General features: G+C 43.4%; 1 protein-coding gene across 1 annotated transcript in view; it reads left to right on the top strand.

Annotated features, from left to right (window-relative positions):
* Positions 1 to 18,338, top strand: part of CLSTN3 (calsyntenin 3) — a 140,778-nt gene that overhangs the window by 86,863 nt on the left and 35,577 nt on the right. The window contains exons 6-11 of the mRNA XM_073595434.1: positions 969 to 1,118; positions 5,585 to 5,770; positions 8,007 to 8,276; positions 10,238 to 10,350; positions 16,028 to 16,190; positions 18,055 to 18,105. Coding sequence (XP_073451535.1) covers positions 969 to 1,118; positions 5,585 to 5,770; positions 8,007 to 8,276; positions 10,238 to 10,350; positions 16,028 to 16,190; positions 18,055 to 18,105 — 933 coding nt within the window. The remainder of the gene's footprint in view (positions 1 to 968; positions 1,119 to 5,584; positions 5,771 to 8,006; positions 8,277 to 10,237; positions 10,351 to 16,027; positions 16,191 to 18,054; positions 18,106 to 18,338) is intronic.

The raw sequence follows: 18,338 nt of genomic DNA, 5'->3' as shown, positions 1-18,338 counted from the left end.
CAAATAACACGCCCCGAGCTCATCTCTTCACCACACACAGCCACAAAGGCAAGAGAATTCTTGTTGGGCCGTGTATTGGTGCTCGAACGAACACACTTAGACCGAATTTTAATGGATCTAAGAATCTCAGGTGAAATGGTCGGCCCTCCCGCCTGTTCACTTCATCAAATCTGGCCCTCTTTGAAAAAAGTTTGGACACCCCTGCAACAGAATATTGGCATGCATTAAAAAGGGGATCGACTCTGGAGATAGAACGATAATTTTCCCGCTCTACAAGACTCTGGTCTATTGTAGCTGGGGGGGGATTTATTGTTCCTGGCTTCAGAGGATCATGCTCAGAGGTGGGTGGTGGGCGGAGAAAAGGGGTGACTTGGAAGCCCCGGCGGTTCTATGTGTCCTCACCTGTCCTCTATGTGTCCTCTATGTGTCCTCTATGAGTCCTCTATGTGTCCTCTATGTGTCCTCACGTGTCCTCACGTGTCCTCTGTGTGTCCTCTATGTGTCCTCACATGTCCTCTATGTGTTCTCACGTGTCCTCATGTGTCCTCAGTGTGTCCTCTGTGTCCTCTATGTGTCCTCACGTGTTGTCTGTGTCCTCACGTGTCCTCTATGTGTCCTCTACGTGTCCTCTATGTGTCCTCTACATGTCCTCTATGAGTCCTCTATGTGTCCTCCATGTGTCCTCACGTGTCCTCACGTGTCCTTTATGTGTCCTCTATGTGTCCTCACGTGTCCTCATGTGTCCTCTATGTGTCCTCACGTGTCCTCTATGTGTCCTCAGTGTGTCCTCTGTGTCCTCTATGTGTCCTCACGTGTCCTCTATATGTCCTCACATGTCCTCTGTGTACTCTATGTGTCCTCTATGTGTCCTCACGTGTCCTCTTTGTGTGCTCTATGTGTCCTCATGTGTCCTCTGTGTCCTCACGTGTCCTCTGTGACCTCACGTGTCACTTCTATCATGTCGGCAGGTTATATAAAGAACACTCAGCCTCTGCAAGCCAATGGTGATCGGCTGATCAGATTCACTGTGACGGCATACGACTGCGGCAAGAAACGGGCCGTGGAGGACGCAGAGGTGGAGATCCAGGTGAAGCCCATCTGCAAACCCAGCTGGAAAGGTAACCGCAGAATCTACCAATCCATTGTGTCATCAGACCTGCTTCTTAGCGTAAGCTAGCAACATATGTATGTTCCTTACACCCCCCCATATTCCACAGCCTCAGGTGATACATAGAGAGGAAGCAAATCCTAAATCCTAAAGGTACACACTATAGAGGGATATGCTTTGTTCAGATTTCATGTCTGAGGTTTACAACCACTTTAAGTAGCCAATATGGAATGATGCATCTGCAGCCCCCCCCTATCTGTTCCTTTCTATGGACTACAGAACCCCTCACCCCTATGTAACGGTGAAGAGAGGGGAAGGTGTTCTATAGTCCTGTCCTGAAGTGACAATGCTGCTGCTTAATACAGTACAGTGAGCATTGTCACCAGAGCACAGGAAATGTATTGCTGGGATGATCGCCAGGTCAAACTATAGGAAGAAAAGGACTGCAGCCACCACATCTAAGGATGAATTGGACACTAGCTGACAATTTTTTTGGGAACCAGTGACACCAATACAGTGATCAGTAGACATGTGCAATTCGTTTCTTTCCGAATTCGTTTTTTACCAATTTTGACAAATTCCCTTAATTCAAAAAACATCCGAAAAAATGAAAACCCGTTTAACAAATTTTTCTGAATATTCTAAAATTCGGAAATTCTAAAATTTCAAAAATTCTAAAATTCGGCAACTCGAAATAAGAAAATCCGAAACTTCGAAAATCTGAAATAATAGCTAACTATTAAATAATAGGTCTTGGAATTTCCTTTCAAATTTGGCTGTTGGTGAACGTAACGAGTATGAATTTATCCGAAGTTACAATTCATCAGAAGTTACAAATTATCAGAAATAAAGCCGTATCTAAACGAATGGAACCTAATGAATTATTAATAATAATAAATAATTAATAATGTTAATAAAAACTTTTTATTATTATTATTTATTCATAATTCATTCTGTTTCATTGGTTTAGATGCGGCATTCGTAATTTCGTAATTCGTAACTTTCGGATGAATTTGTATTCGTTACGTTCACTAACAGCCAAATTTTAAAGGAAATTCCAGTACCTATAATTGAATAATTCGTTATTATTTTGAATTTTCGGATTTTCGTTCTTAACTTTGGATTTCCGAATTTACAAATTTTACAAAATTACGAATTGCGATAATAACAAATGACCCCAAAAACGAAAAAAAAAATTGCATGCATTACATTCACTAACAGCCAAATTTTAAAGCAAATTCCAATACCTATAATTTAATAATTATTTATTATTTAGAATTTTCGGATTTTCGTTCTTATTTTTGGATTTACCAATTTATGCATTGTGATCATGACCCCAAAAAGGAAAAAAAAAACAAAACTCCATGGGTGATCAAAGGTTTAAGTGTGTTCCCTGGGAGTGATTTCTAACTGTGTGTGTGTGTGTGTGGGGGGGGGGGGGGGGGTGGACAGAATGGGACAACATAGAGATCCACGGTCAGAGCGGTTTCTCCTCATTTACTAAGCTCTGGAGCAACTGCAACTTTACAAAGTGCACACTCTGTTTGCCTTTAGTAAATTCCACCCCAGTGAATGCAGTGATAGTCTATGCCAGAGATAGGCAACCTCGGCATATCACCCTTGGTGGTAGATGAGTGGGTATAGTGGACCTAAAAGGCATGGCCACCCTTGGTGGTAGATGAGTGCATGTACATGGGGACTGGGGGGAGCACCAGTATGCGAAAACCTGTTTAATGATTTTTTCAGAATATTCGTGAATATTCGAAAATTCGTAAATTAGAAATTCGAAAATCCAAAAATTTTGAAAATCTGAAATAAAATCTAACTATTAAATTATAGGTGTTGGAATTTCACCTAGTGTCCAATTTGTCCGCCGCAATATCGCAGTCCCTCTATAAGTCGCTGATCGCCTCCATTACTAGTAAAAAATGAAGAAAAAATAAAGAAAAATATTCCATAGTTTGTAGACGCGATGCGATAACTTTTGCGCAAAACAAATCAATTTACACTTATTGGAATTTTTATTCACAAAACATGTAGCAGAATTCATATTGGCCTAAATTGATGAAGATTTTTTTTTTAATCCACTTAAGGACCGGAAGGTTTTACCCCCCTTCCTGACCAGGACATTTTTTGCGATACGGCACTGCGCTAGTTTAGCTGACAATTGCACGGTCGCGCGACGTTGTACCCAAATAAAATTGACATATTCCCCCCCCCCCCCACAAATAGAGCTTTCTTTTGGTGGTATTTGAACACCTCTGTGGTTTTTATTTTTTGTATAAACAAATAAAGAGCGACAATTTTGAAAGAAAAAACAATATTTTTTACTTTCTGCTATAAAACATTCCCAATAAAAAGTTGAAAAAAATCTAATTTCTTCATCAATTTATTCCAATATATATTTTTGGTAAAAAAATCCCAATAAGTGTATATTTATTGGTTCGCACAACAGCTATGGCGTCTAAAAACTATGGGACATTTTTTGGAATTTTGTATTCATTTTTTTCTTTTTTTTTTTACTAGAATCGGCGGCAATCAACGGTTTATAGCGGGACTACGACATTGCGGCGGACGAATTGGACACTAACTGACAATTTTTTTTGGGAACCAGTGACACCAATACAGTGATTAGTAGACATGTGCAATTCGTTTCTTTCCGAATTCGTTTTTCACCAATTTTGACAAATTCCCTTAATTCGAAAAACATCAGAAAAAATGAAAACCCGTTTAACAAATTTTTCTGAATATTCGTAAATTCGAATATTCTAAAATTCGGAAATTCTAAAATTTCGGAAATTCTAAAATTCGTTAATTCGAAATAAGAAAATCCGAAACTTCGAAAATCTGAAATAATAGCTAACTATTAAATGATAGGTCTTGGAATTTCCTTTCAAATTTGGCTGTTGGTGAACACAACGAATATGAATTTATCCGAAGTTACAATTCATCAGAAGTTACGAATTATCCAAAATAACGCCGTATCTAAACGAATGGAACGTAATGAATTAATGATAATAATAAATAATAATGTTAATAAAACCTTTTTATTATTATTATTTATTAATAATTCATTCTGTTTCATTGGTTTAGATGCGGCATTCGTAATTTCGTAATTCGTAACTTTCGGATGAATTTGTATTCGTTACGTTCACTAACAGCCAAATTTTAAAGGAAATTCCAGTACCTATAATTGAATAATTCGTTATTATTTTGAATTTTCGGATTTTCGTTCTTAACTTTGGATTTCCGAATTTACAAATTTTACAAAATTACGAATTGAGATAATAACAAATGACCCCAAAAACGAAAAAAAAAATTGTATGCATTACATTCACTAACAGCCAAATTTTAAAGCAAATTCCAATACCTATAATTTAATAATTATTTATTATTTAGAATTTTCGGATTTTCGTTCTTATTTTTGGATTTACCAATTTATGAATTTACGCATTGCGATCATGACCCCAAAAAGGAAAAAAAAAAACAAAACGAATGAAACTAAAACAAAAACAAATGAATTTTTCGGGATTGTACATGTCTAGTGATTAGTGCTAAAAATATTCACTGTCACTGTACTAATGATACTGGCAGGGAGGGGGTTAACTCCATGGGTGATCAAAGGTTTAAGTGTGTTCCCTGGGAGTGATTTCTAACTCTGTGTGTGTGTGGGGGGGGGTGTGGACTGAATGGGACAGCATAGAGATCCGTGTTCCTGCTTAGCAGGAACACAAGATCTTTATGTCCTCCACGGTCAGAGCGACGTCTCCTCATTTACTAAGCTCTGGAGCAACTGCAACTTTACAAATTCCACCCCAGTAAATGCAGTGACAGTCTTTGCCAGGGACAGGATAGGCAACCTCGGCATATCACCCTTGGTGGTAGATGAGTGGGTGTAGCGGACCTAAAAGGCATGGCCACCCTTGGTGGTAGATGAGTGCATGTACATGGGGATTGGGGGGAGCACCAGTATGCTGGGTGTGGGGGAGTGAGGGCAGATGAACCTTGGGGGGAAGTTCCACTGCCCACAATTACCCCATACCCGGGGTGGTAGCACCCCTTGGTGGTGAGTGAGGGCAGCAAATCCTGGGAAGAGTCATTACCACCCTTGGTGGTAGATTAGTGGGTGAAGCAGAGCCTCATAAGAGGCAATGCCATCCCATCATGACACTGCCTCTAGGAGTCATGCCTGTGATAATCAGGGTCTTGCAATGTCTCATGGGACTTGTAGTTCCACCACAGCTGGAGGGCCGAGGTTGCCTACCCCTGGTCTATACTCTTATGTGTGTTCAGTGTCTTGGCTCTGCCAATGCTTGCTCTGCCAGTGTGTGCTTTTTCTTTCTATGCATTGTCTACACTTTGATTGTCCATCTAATTACCATTCTTGGGGTTTGGTGAAGCTTCATCTATAGCGCCTCCTTTACCTTCCACTGTGTGCCTATAGATATGTGATGGCTCTGCTCTCTTCCCCACCAGGCTGGAGCAAACGCATTGAATACGTACCTGGCACAGGTAGCCTGGCGTTATTTCCCAGCATTCACCTGGAGACCTGCGAGGAGCCGATATGGAACATTCAGGCCACGGTGGAGATCCAAACCAGTCACATCGCCAAGGGCTGCGATCGGGACAACTACTCCGAGAAGTCCTTACGCAAGCTGTGCGGTAAGTCAGTAATATAATAGTGGTAAATGGCGAGGATAACTAGAAGTAACTAGATAACTAGGAGAACCAGTCAGTAGACATGTGCACTGACAAAAACTTTGTTTGAAAATTTGGATTTTCGAATTTCGGATTTCTGAATTTTCGAATTTCCAAATTTTCCAATTTCCGAATTTCAAATTTTCGAATTCCGAATTTTCCAATTCCGAATTTTCAGAATTCGAAAATCTGTAAATAAGAAAGAAAATCAGTAAAATTCAAAAATATAACTAACTAATAATAACTAACTATTAAATTATAGGTATTGGAATTTCCTTTCAAATTTGGCTGTTTGTGAACGTAACAAATACAAATTTATCCGAAGTTACAAATTATCTGAAATAACGAACGCCGCATCTAAACAAATGGAATGGAACAAATTCATAATAAATAATAATAATAAAAAGGTTTTATTATTATTGTTATTATTATTATTAGATCGTCACGTTCCATTCATTTCGATACGGCATTCGTTATTTCAGATAATTCGTAACTTCGGATAAATTCGTACTTGTTACGTTCACTAACAGCCAAATTTGAAAGGAAATTCCAATACCTACAATTTAATAGTTATTATTGGTAAGTTATTATTTCAGATTTACGGGTTTGTGAAATTTCGTATTTTCATTCTTTTGAATTTTCAGATTTTCATTCTTATATTCGCATTTTCAAATTTCCACATTTTTAAATTTTTTAAATTTCTAATTTTTGAGTTTCCTAATTTTGAATTTTCAAATTTTCTAATTTCCAAATTTCCAAAATTCCAAATTCCCGAAATGTCGAATTTTCGGAGATTCAAAAATTCAGAAATTTTAAAATTTGGAAATTCGAAACGCGGAAAATCGAAATTTTGGAAATTGAAAAATTCGGAAATTTGGAGATTTCGGAATTAACGAATTTGTCAAAATTCGTTAAAACACGAATTCGGAACTAAACTAATTGCACATGTCTACCAGTCAGGAGAACGGACGGCACTATCTATGGATCCAGTTTTAATGGACATATTATAACCCCTTCCCGCCGACCGTACGCACATCTGCGTACTCGGCTTTCCGGGGTTATACCAGGATGATGCCTGCAGCTGCAGGCATCATCCCGGTACCATTGCTTAGAGCGGGCGATCGGCTATCCGGTTATAACAACCGATGCGGCTAAAAGCCGCTCGGCTGTTATACCGGAGGAGCGGGAGGGGACATCCCCCCCTCCCGGCGCTCTTACCGGGCCTCCCGTGCGATCGGGAAGCCCGGTGTCCAATCGGCGGCTGGGGGCGGGCTGGAACGAAGCTGTGGGCGGCTTCGTTCCAGCCTTCTCAATGTCATGGCGTCACTTCCCGTTTACTCAGCTGCCAATGGCGCCGGTTTTAAAAAAATATACAGTGTTCAGAATCGCCGTTTTCGGCGATCTGAATACTGTGAAGTGCAAAGGAGGGATCGGGGGTCTCTATAAAGAGTATCTGTCACCACCTATTACTGTCACAAGGGATGTTTACATTCCTTGTGACAGCAATAAAATAAAAAAAAAAATGTTTTTTTTAAACACAATTTACAAGTATAATAAATAAATAAATAAAGAAATAAATAAAATTAAAAATTTTTTAAAGCGCCACCGTCCCCGCGAGCTCGCACAGCGAAGAAAATGCATACGGAAGTCGCGCCCGATGTTCAAATCACACATGTGAGGTATCGCCGCGATCGTCAGAGCGAGAGTAATAATTCTAGCCCTAGACCTCCTCTGTAACTTTAACCTGGTAACCATAAAAAAATTTAAAGCGTCACCTATGGAAATTCATAGGTACCGTAGTTTGTCGCCATTCCACGAGTGCGTGCAATTATAAAGGGTGACATGTTTGGTATCTATTTACTCGGCGTAACATCATCTTTCACATTATACAAAAAAATTGGGGTAACTTTACTGTTTGGATTTTTTAAAATTCATGAAAATGTCCCTTTTCCAAAAATTTGCGTTTAAAACACCGCTACACAAATACTGTGTGATATAAAATATTGCAACGATCTCCATTTTATTCTCTAGATTCTCTGCTAAAAAAATATATATAATGTTTGGGAACTCTAAGTAATTTTCTAGCAAAAAATACGGATTTTAACTTGTAAACATCACATTTCAAAAATAGGCTTAGTCATGAAAGGGATAAAGTCCCCACTTCTGTGCAGACGCTGAAATCTTCCTCATTTATTTCTAGGAGCGGCCGCTGGAGATGTTGACTTACTCCCTCCCCCCAGCCCTTTGTACAACTGGACACACGGCCTCCCCATACAGGACACCCCGGACAGCAGCCCCGTCTACTGGTTCAATGGATCCCAGTCAGTGGAAGTTCCTCCTGGGCGATTACCTGCAGGGGGCGGAGCAGCTGATCATCTGACTCTTTCTTTTTGGCTGAAACATGCAGGGGGAGGTGGAGGGAAGGCAGGAAAAGAAGAGGAAGTGTTGTTGTGTAACACCGTACAAAATGGTGAGAACGAAGGGGTGTGTGCTAAAAAGGGGGGGGGGTCATTGTAAATTAGATTTGTATTATTTCTTTTCAAGTTCGTATGGTTTTAAACCGATTACATTACATTACATCTTTATAAACATTTTTTAAATGACAAAGAGCTCCCAGAGCACTACGGGTTATCTATAGACATTTGCACTGCCAAAAAATTCATTTGTTTTTGTTTCATTCTGGGGTTTTTTTCTTCATTTTTTTCGGGTCATTCGTTATGATCAAAATTCGTAAATTCAAAAAATTAATAAATTAGAAAATTCAAAATCCGGAAATTCTAAGAATCAGAAATCCAGAAATTCGGAAATTCGAAAATCCAAAATCTGGAAATTCAAAATAATAACTAACTAACTATTAAATTATAGGTATTGGAATTCCCTTTTAAATGTGGCTGTTAGTGAACGTAACAAACGCAAATTTATCCGAAGTTACGAATTATCCGAAATAACGAATGTCGCATCTAAACAAATGGAACAGGACAAATTAATAATAATAATAACAAAATGTTTTTATTATTATTGTTATTTATTAATTCATTACATTCCATTTGTTTAGATAAGGTTCTTTATTTCGGAAAATTCGTAACTTCGGATAAATTTGTTACTTTCACTAACAGACACATTTGAAAGGAAATTCCAAAACATATAATTTAATAGTTAGTAATAGTTAAGTTATTATAAGTTAGTTATTATTTCAGATTTTTAAATTTTCATATTTCCGAATTTTCAAATGTTCAAATTTTCGAATTTAGAATTTCTGAATTTTCGGATTTGCGAATCTAGAATTTCCAAATTTTCGGATTTTCGAATTTCGTAAATTCGTCAATTCGAAAATTCAAAATCCGGAAATGCATAAATTCTGAATTTTCGCTTATTCACATTTACCAATATTCAGAAAAATTTGTTAAATGGGTTTTCGTTAATTTTGGATATTTTTTCCGAATTTGCCCAAATTCGTTAAAAAACTAATTCGGACTGAAACAAATTGCACAAGCCTAGTTATCTAAAGAGACAAGACAGCAGAAGTTCCCCACAATAAAAATGACAGGTGCTCCACCAGGTCCTCTTTCATGACAGATCACTAGGTGTGCCGACAAGGACAGAGCTCGCCCCAGCTCAAAATATCCAGTCGGGGAAACAAAGTCCTAAAAGTCGCACATCACAGCAAAACCCTGTGAGGAGGTATATGACAGCCTCAGCCTGGGCTCCAACCAGGCCACGCCCCCAACACATTTCGCCTGTCCTCCCGGAGCTTAATCATGGGGAATCCAGGGCAGGGGCAGAGTTAAAACCTGTTGGAGGGTGGCCTGGTTGGAGCCCGGCTGTGATGTGTGACATTTAGGACTTCCTTTCCTACAGCAAAAGTTTCCTGTCTTTTGGCTGGATTTATCAAATCGAAACCACCGATAAGTGATGTGTTACTTTATCATTCCCTTGTGTTTAAATTTCAGCCTGAGCTATTGTAGTCTGTAAACAGTTGGCTTTTTTTTATACAAAATGGCTAAACACACGAAAAGGAGTCTAGAGCTCCACCTACTGCTAAGAAAAGACAACATTGTGCTTGTAGAAAATGTTTCATATTTATAATTGCTTAGGAAAATATTATATTTTTAGTCCTTATACTAATAAATATAGGAAAGAAAGTACGTACATCTTCATTGTTCTTAGGGGGGGAAGTGTAGTGTAAAATGGAGAAAGCTGGAAGGTGATTGGCTGAGTTGAATAACACTGTTTTCCCCTAGGTGTTATATTGTATACATTATATTTAACCAATGCACTGCAGGGGGTGTGGTCTAGTGGATGGGATCTAGGTTTGAACCTCTAGGTTCTAGTAAATAACACAGTGCTGTGTACAGAAGTATCACTCTCTTTCTTTCTTTTTCTTTTAACCTCAATTTTATGTTCTGCACCCCCCCCCCCCCTCTCGAAAAGATGGCAGCTTCTCACATTACACTTTGGCGGTTCACGGTTGCCGAATCTCCTTCCTCTACTGGTCCTTACTGGACAGCGCTCGTCCCGTCAAGTTCCTCTGGAAACTAGAACAGGTAATTACATGAGACCAGCCATACTGGTTGACTTGTTGTCACTTTTACTTTCTCCTGACATATTTTTCTGCCTTCCCTTCCATGGACTGTCTTGTTTTCCTCTTTATTTCTCCTGTCCTCTCCTTTCCTCTGTGCTCTCCTGTCCTCTCCTCTCTTCTGTGCTCTCCTCTCCTCTCTTCTGTGCTCTCCTGTCCTCTCCTCTCTTCTGTGCTCTCCTGTCCTCGCCCCTCTTCTGTGCCCTCCTGTCCTCTCCACTCTTCTGTGCTCTCCTGTCCTCTCCTCCCTTCTGTGCTCTCCTGTCCTCTCCTCTCTTCTGTGCTCTCCTGTCCTCTCCTCTCTTCTGTGTTTTCCTGTCCTCGCCTCTCTTCTGTGCTCTCCTGTCCTCTCCTCCCTTCTGTGCTCTCCTGTCCTCTCCTTTCCTCTGTACTCTCCTGTCCTCTCCTCTCTTCTGTGCTCTCCTGTCCTCGCCTCTCTTCTGTGCCCTCCTGTCCTCTCCTTTCTTCTGTGCCCTCCTGTCCTCTCCTCTCTTCTGTGCCCTCCTGTCCTCTCCTCTCTTCTGTGCCCTCCTGTCCTCTCCTCTCTTCTGTGCTCTCCTGTCCTCTCCTCTCTTCTGTGCTCTCCTGTCCTCTCCTCTCTTCTGTGCTCTACTGTCCTCTCCTCTCTTCTGTGCCCTCCTGTTCTCTCCTCTCTTCTGTGCTCTCCTGTCCTCTCCTCTCTTCTGTGTTTTCCTGTCCTCTCCTCTCTTCTGTGTTTTCCTGTCCTCTCCTCTCTTCTGTGCTCTCCTGTCCTCTCCTCTCTTCTGTGCTCTCCTGTCCTCTCCTCCCTTCTGTGCTCTCCTGTCCTCTCCTCTCTTCTGTGTTTTCCTGTCCTCTCCTTTCCTCTGTGCTCTCCTGTCTTCTCCTCTCTTCTGTTCTCCCCTGTCCTCTCCTCTCTTCTGTGCTCTCCTGTCCTCTCCTCTCTTCTGTGCCCTCCTGTCCCCTCCTTCCTTCTGTGCTCTCCTGTCCTCTCCTCTCTTCTGTGTTTTCCTGTCCTCTCCTCTCTTCTGTGCTCTCCTGTCCTCTCCTCTCTTCTGTGCTCTCCTGTCCTCTCCTCTCCTATGTGCTCTCCTGTCCTCTCCTCTCTTCTGTGCTCTCCTGTCCTCTCCTCTCCTATGTGCTCTCCTGTCCTCTCCTCTCTACTGTGCTCTCCTGTCCTCTCCTCCCTTCTGTGCTCTCCTGTCCTCTCCTCTCCTATGTGCTCTCCTGTCCTCTCCTCTCTTCTGTGCTCTTCTGTCCTCTCCTCTCCTATGTGCTCTCCTGTCCTCTCCTCTCTTCTGTGCTCTCCTGTCCTCTCTTCTCTTCTGTGCTCTCCTGTCCTCTCCTCTCTTCAGTGCTCTCCTGTCCTCTCCTCTGTGCTCTCCTGTCCTCTCCTCTCTTCTGTGCTCTTCTGTCCTCTCCTCTCTTCTGTGCTCTTCTGTCCTCTCCTCTCCTCTCTTCTGTGTTTTCCTGTCCTCTCCTCTCCTCTCCTATGTGCTCTCCTGTCCACTCCTCTCTTCTGTGCTCTCCTGTCCTCTCCTCTCTTCTGTGCTCTCCTGTCCTCTCCTCTCCTATGTGCTCTCCTGTCCACTCCTCTCTTCTGTGCTCTCCTGTCCTCTCCTCTCCTATGTGCTCTCCTGTCCACTCCTCTCTTCTGTGCTCTCCTGTCCTCTCCTCTCTGCTCTCCTGTCCTCTTCTCTCTGCTCTCCTGCTCTCTCCTCCCTTCTGTGCTCTCCTGTCCTCTCCTCTCTTCTGTGCTCTCCTGTCCTCTCCTCCCATCTGTGCTCTCCTGTCCTCTCCTCTCCTATGTGCTCTCCTGTCCACTCCTCTCTTCTGTGCTCTCCTGTCCTCTCCTCTCCTATGTGCTCTCCTGTCCACTCCTCTCTTCTGTGCTCTCCTGTCCACTCCTCTCTTCTGTGCTCTCCTGTCCTCTCCTCCCTTCTGTGCTCTCCTGTCCTTTCCTCTCTGCTCTCCTGCTCTCTCCTCCCTTCTGTGCTCTCCTGTCCTCTCCTCTCTTCTGTGCTCTCCTGTCCTCTCCTCTCTTCTCTGCTCTCCTGTCCTCTCCTCTGTGCTCTCCTGTCCTCTCCTCCCTTCTGTGCTCTCCTGTCCTTTCCTCTCTGCTCTCCTGCTCTCTCCTCCCTTCTGTGCTCTCCTGTCCTCTCCTCTCTTCTGTGCTCTCCTGCCCTCTCCTCTCTTCTGTGTTCTCCTGTCCTCTCCTCTCTTCTGTGCCCTCCTGTCCTCTCCTCTCTTCTGTGCTCTCCTGTCCTCTCCTCTGTGCTCTCCTGTCCTCTCCTCTCTTCTGTGCTCTCCTGCCCTCTTCTCTCTTCTCTGCTCTCCTGCCCTCTCCTCTCTTCTGTGCTCTCCTGTCCTCTCCTCCCTTCTGTGCTCTCCTGCCCTCTCCTCCCTTCTGTGCTCTCCTGCCCTCTCCTCTCTTCTGTGCTCTCCTGCCCTCTCCTCACTTCTGTGCTCTCCTGTCCTCTCCTCTCTTCTGTGCTCTCCTGTCCTCTCCTCCCTTCTGTGCTCTCCTGCCCTCTCCTCTCTTCTGTGTTCTCCTGTCCTCTCCTCTCTTCTGTGCTCTCCTGTCCTCCCTTCTGTGCTCTCCTGCCCTCTCCTCTCTTCTGTGCTCTGCTGTCCTCTCCTCTCTTCTGTGCTCTCCTCCCTTCTGTGCTCTCCTGCCCTCTCCTCTCTTCTGTGTTCTCCTGTCCTCTCCTCTCTTCTGTGCTCTCCTGTCCTCCCTTCTGTGCTCTCCTGCCCTCTCCTCTCTTCTGTGCTCTGCTGTCCTCTCCTCTCTTCTGTACTCTCCTGTCCTCTCCTCCCTTCTGTGCTCTCCTGCCCTCTCCTCTCTTCTGTGCTCTCCAGCCCTCTCCTCTCTTCTGTGCTCTCCTGTCCTCTCCTCTCTTCTGTGCTCTCCTGTCCTCCCTTCTGTGCTCTCCTGCCCTCTCCTCTCTTCTGTGCTCTCCTGCCCTCTCCTCTCTTCTGTGCTCTGCTGTCCTCTCCTCTCTTCTGTGCTCTCCTGTCCTCTCCTCTCTTCTGTGCTCTCCTGTCCTCTCCTCTCTTCTGTCCTGTCCTCTCTTCTGTGCTCTCCTGTCCTCTCCTCTCTTCTGTGCTCTCCTGTCCTCTCCTCCCTTCTGTGCTCTCCTGCCCTCTTCTCCCTTCTGTGCTCTCCTGCCCTCTCCTCCCATCGGTGCTCTCCTGCCCTCTCCTTTCCTTTATGCTCTCTTGTCCTCTTCTTTTTACTCCTTTCTTCTGGGTTCTCCTGTCCTCTTTTCTCTTCTATGCTCTCCTGTCTTGTCCTCTTCTTTTCACTCCCTTCCTCTACTTTCCTCTGTGCTCTCCTTTAATCCATGCTATTCTATCCACTTCTCTGTGCTCTCCTCTTCCTTTCTTTATGCTCTCCTTTCCTTTCTTGTTCTTTTCTATTCTCTCCTTTCCTCGATGATCTGCTATCCCCCTTCTGTTCTCTCCTGTCCTGTCCTCTCTCCTGTCCTCTCCTCTCTTCTGTGCTCTCCTGTCCTCTTCTTTTACTCCCTCCCTATTCTTATGTGTTCACATAATCTCTCCTTTAGGCTGTGCCCTTCAGTCCTCTCTTCTGCGCTCTCCTGTCATTTCCTCTGTGCTCCCATGTCCTCTGCTTTTTTTCTGCTCTCCTGTTATCTCCTCTGTGATGTCCTGTTAATTCCTTTCCTCGTTGTTCTTCCATCTTCTCCTCTGTGCTCTCTTGTACTGTCTTCTTCTTTTCTCTATGATCTGCTATTTTATCTTCTGTGTTCTCTTGTCCCATCTACTTCTTTTCTATTTATCCTCTCCTAAGTGCTCTCTTGTCTAGTCTTCTCCTCTGTGCACTTCCTGTCCTCTCCTCTCCTTTCCTCTGTGCTCTTCTCGGTGCTTTCCTCTCCCCTGTGCTCTCCTGTCCTTTCCTGTCCTTTCCTCTGTGCTCCAATGTCCTCTGCTTTTTTTTCTCTGCTCTCCTGTTATCTCCTCTTTTCTGTCCTGTCCTTTCTTTTATTCTGTGCTCTTTTGTCCTCTCCTCTTCTTTGTACTCTCCTGTCCTCTCCTTTCCTCTGTGCTCTTCTATCTTCTTCTCTGTGCTCTCTTGTGATATCTTCTTCTTTTCTCTCCTTTCCTTTTCTCTGTGATCTTCTATCCTATCTTCTGTGCTCTCTTCTTCTCTGTGTTTTCCTGTCCAGTCTTCTCCTCTCCCCTGTGCACTTCTCTGTCCTCTCCTTTCCTCTGTGGTCTTCTATCCTCTTCTCATTGTTTTTTTCTCCCCTGTACTCTCCTGTCCTCTCCCCTCCTTTCCTCTGTGGTCTTCTATACTCTTCTCAGTGTTTTTCTCTCCCCTGTCTTCTCCTCTCCTTTCCTCTGTGGTCTTCTATCCTCTTCTCAGTATTTTTCTCTCCCCTGTGTTCTCCTCTCCTCTCATCACAGTCTGGGGTCAGGCTCAGAGACGAGTGATTGTAGCAGTAGAGAGGCTCATCTGTAGTCAGCTGGAAAGGTACAAGCAGACCTCGCCTAGCAGATGACCCGAGGTGTGGAGTCTAAGCACTAACCGTCATTCATTAGAGCTCCTGATGGTGGGGATGGGTTTTGCTGCGTGCTATTGTCAGGTCCCGCTCCTCAGGCTCACCCAACCAGGAGGTGAGCAAACCGGGTTTTGGTACCAGATATAGCAGGTAGCGTAGTCAGTAAACAAACCAAAGGTAAGAAGTAGTAGCTGGATGGAATCAGACGGAAGCGTAGTCCATGAACAAGCCAAGGATCGGTAACGAGAGGTAGCGAAGATAGGGACAGCAGCAGGTATGTAAGGGAGCAAGATATCGGCTGAAGAGAGCACAATAATCTGGCAAACAGGAAATGCAGAGACATGGCTTTATTCAGGAAGTTCATGGGAGGAGCAAAGAGTTCAAGGTTCAAGAGAAACAAAAGGTAAGGTTGTCTATAGAGTCAGGAAGGGAGCTGTCCAGCATCTCTAGTGGCACAATGAGAAGAGCCACAGCCAGAGGTCGCAGGTTCAGACCCAGGCCCTGACAGCTCTCCTCTCCTCCTTTCCTCCATACTCCACATTCCCTTTCTTAGTGGTCTCCTCCCCTGTCCTATCCTCTTTTCTATCCTCTCCTTTCCTGTTTGCTCTTCTATCCCCTTCTTGGTGCTCGCTTCTCTCCTATGCTCTCCTCTCCTCTTCTTTGTGCTCTCTTGTGGTGTCCTCTTTTCTATCCTGTCTTTTCCTCTGTGCTCTTCTAGCCCCTTCTCTGCGCTCTTCTCTTCCCTGGCTCTCGTTTCCTCTCCTTTTCTCTGTGCTCTTTTATTCCCATGCTCTCCTGTCTTCTCCTCTTCTTTGCCCTATGCACTTCTGACCTCTCCTCTCCTTTGTACTCTCCTCTCCCCTTCTATGTGCTCCCCTGTCCTGTCCTCTTTTCTATCCTCCCCTCTCCTCTGCTTTGCTGTCTTCTCTTCGCTTCTCTTCTCCCCCACCTCTGTACTCTCTGGTTCTGTCTTCCTTTTTTCCTCTCACCTCCTCTGTGCTCTCCTCTTTACGGTTCTGGTCTCTCCTCTCTCCTCCTCTTTGCTCTCATGTTTTCTTCTTGTCTTGTCCTCTCTAATAATTCTGACCCTTAATCTTTTTTCTCCTGTGACATCCGTGCCCCTTTTTTGTCTTATATCAGGTGTGCGATGTAGAGTGGCATCATTATGCTCTGAGCCTCGAATTCCCAACCGTCTCCCTCTATGTGGATGGAGTGACGTACGATCCGGCACTTATTCATGATAATGGAGCCCTGACTCCTCCCAAACGTCAGGCCAGGCTCATGATTGGAGGCTGCTGGACAGGTAAGTACCCACTGAAAGCCATGGGATGTTTTTGAGTATTGAGGTTGCAGAGGTCAAATGTTTTGCTAGTTTTATCGAAATTTTATAACTAAAGTCCATAGTGTTGACCTTTTCTCTATGCGGTTCCTATACTGGACATAAGGTCTGTGCACTGGACTCTGGTAGGCATGGGATACTTTTCCATAGATGGATGAACTGGGAGAAGATACACTGAGGTGTAGTAAAGGAAATAACAGAATGGACAATCAGTTCTGCAGACTCTTACAGTGTATGAAGTACGCCCCAAAGACCACCTTCATTGATATGAAGACCTTATGGCCATGCACTTTGGCCAAATCTCAAGTAATATGAATACTTGCTTTCAAAAAGGAATTTAATGTTCATTTCGTAATATTTCTCTCCCTATTAATTTATATAAGAATGAAAAATATCAAAATATAAACCAGGTGTGGTCTACCTAAACCATTTAGACACCTAAATCGTATTGAGTTGAATCAATGTATCAATTCACTACATCAATCAATGTTGTATCTGTATATTAAATGTTTAGAAATATTTTTTAATAAGAGGATAACTTCACAAAAAATTCTGATGAGACAGAGTTTCACTCTACATAAACTATTAAGAAGCGGTCAGGGTCGGGTTTTATCCCATCCCTGAGATACTTTGGAGCAGCTGAGGGAGGAACGTACGTATAACTCAAGCTAAATACTGTACATCAGGGATCTGCAATTAGCGGACCTCCAGCTGTTGCAAAACTACAAGTCAGCTACATTTTCAGGACAAGCTTTCAGGGGTCCATACCAGCCTTTCTCAACCTTTTCAACACAGAGGGGCCCCTAGAAATAACATTCCGGTCTCAAGGAACCCTCTGCTAAAAACAACAATATCTACAAGGCCCCAGTCACACCTGAGCATTCTGTAGCTTGAAGCCTGAAGCTACAAAACGCTTGAGGGGAAAAAATTCATTATTCTCTATAGAGATGGCTCACATCTCCACTCCAAGTCACCTGAAGCCCAACGCCTGAAGCTCAAACAAGTTCTGGACCCTTTTTTGTCGCGCGAATCGGGCAGATTTGGGCGTTTTTGGAGCAGGAAGTAGATGACAAAATCTAAAAACATAGCAACAAATGATGAAACAGATGATCATTTTTCCTATTGGCTAATAAAAAAACCGCCAAAGCTCAAATGAACGCCGGAAAACACTGCATGGAAACGCGCAAATACGCGCAAGTAAGCGCGACAATACACGTGACAAAATGCTTGAAAAACGCTCAAAAACACTACGCTCAGGTTTTTTTAGCATTTCTTCCGGCGTTTTGTCAAGCTTTTTTTGGGCATATATACGCGTTTCCATGCAGCGTTGTCCGGCGTTTTTGAGCTTTGGCATTTTCTTTATTAGCCAATAGGAAAAATGATCATCTGTTTCTATGTTGTTAGATTTTGTCATTTGCTTCCTGCTCCAAAAATGCCCAAATCGCGTGACAAAAAAGGGTCCAGAACTTGTTTGAGCTTCAGGCGTTGGGCTTCAGGCGACTTGGAGTGGAGATGTGAACCATCTCCATAGAGAATAATGAATTTTTTCCCCTCAAGCGTTTTGTAGCTTCAAGCTACAAAACTCTCAGGTGTGAATGGAGCCTTAGTGTGATGGTCATTGGGAAGAATGCTCCTTACACTTGTGGTCATTGAGAAGAGTTGCCCTGTTACAGATAGATCAAGAGATCAATGGTGTCAGTGGGAACCAGAAATTGCTCCTTGCAGAAGTAACCTCTAGAGAGAGAGGAGAAGATTAAAATAGATTTCAATCTATGAAAAAGAAGTAAAATGTTAAAGCAACATAAACTATGTTTTTTTTTTTCGACAGATGAGAAGTTTTCGGTGAGAGTGAATGACAATGAAGTTTCAAGAGCCCCAGGTATGTTGTCCCCATTATGTCTGTATATACAGTATAATATATACTCCTTAATCCTCTCTTCTCCTCTGTGCTCTCCTCTCCAATATGCTCTCTTGTCCTCTCCACCCTCTCTGCTCTCATGTCCTGTCCTCTCCTCTCTCCTGTCCTCACCTGTGCTCTCCTCTCCTACCTCTGTGTTATCCTGTCCTCTCCTCTGCTCTCCTCACCGATGTGATCTCTTGTGATCTCTTGCT

The sequence above is a fragment of the Aquarana catesbeiana genome, linkage group LG08 (genome assembly GCF_042186555.1).
Source record: "Aquarana catesbeiana isolate 2022-GZ linkage group LG08, ASM4218655v1, whole genome shotgun sequence".
Lineage (NCBI taxonomy): Eukaryota > Metazoa > Chordata > Amphibia > Anura > Ranidae > Aquarana > Aquarana catesbeiana.
This window is presented reverse-complemented; position numbering and strand designations above follow the sequence as displayed.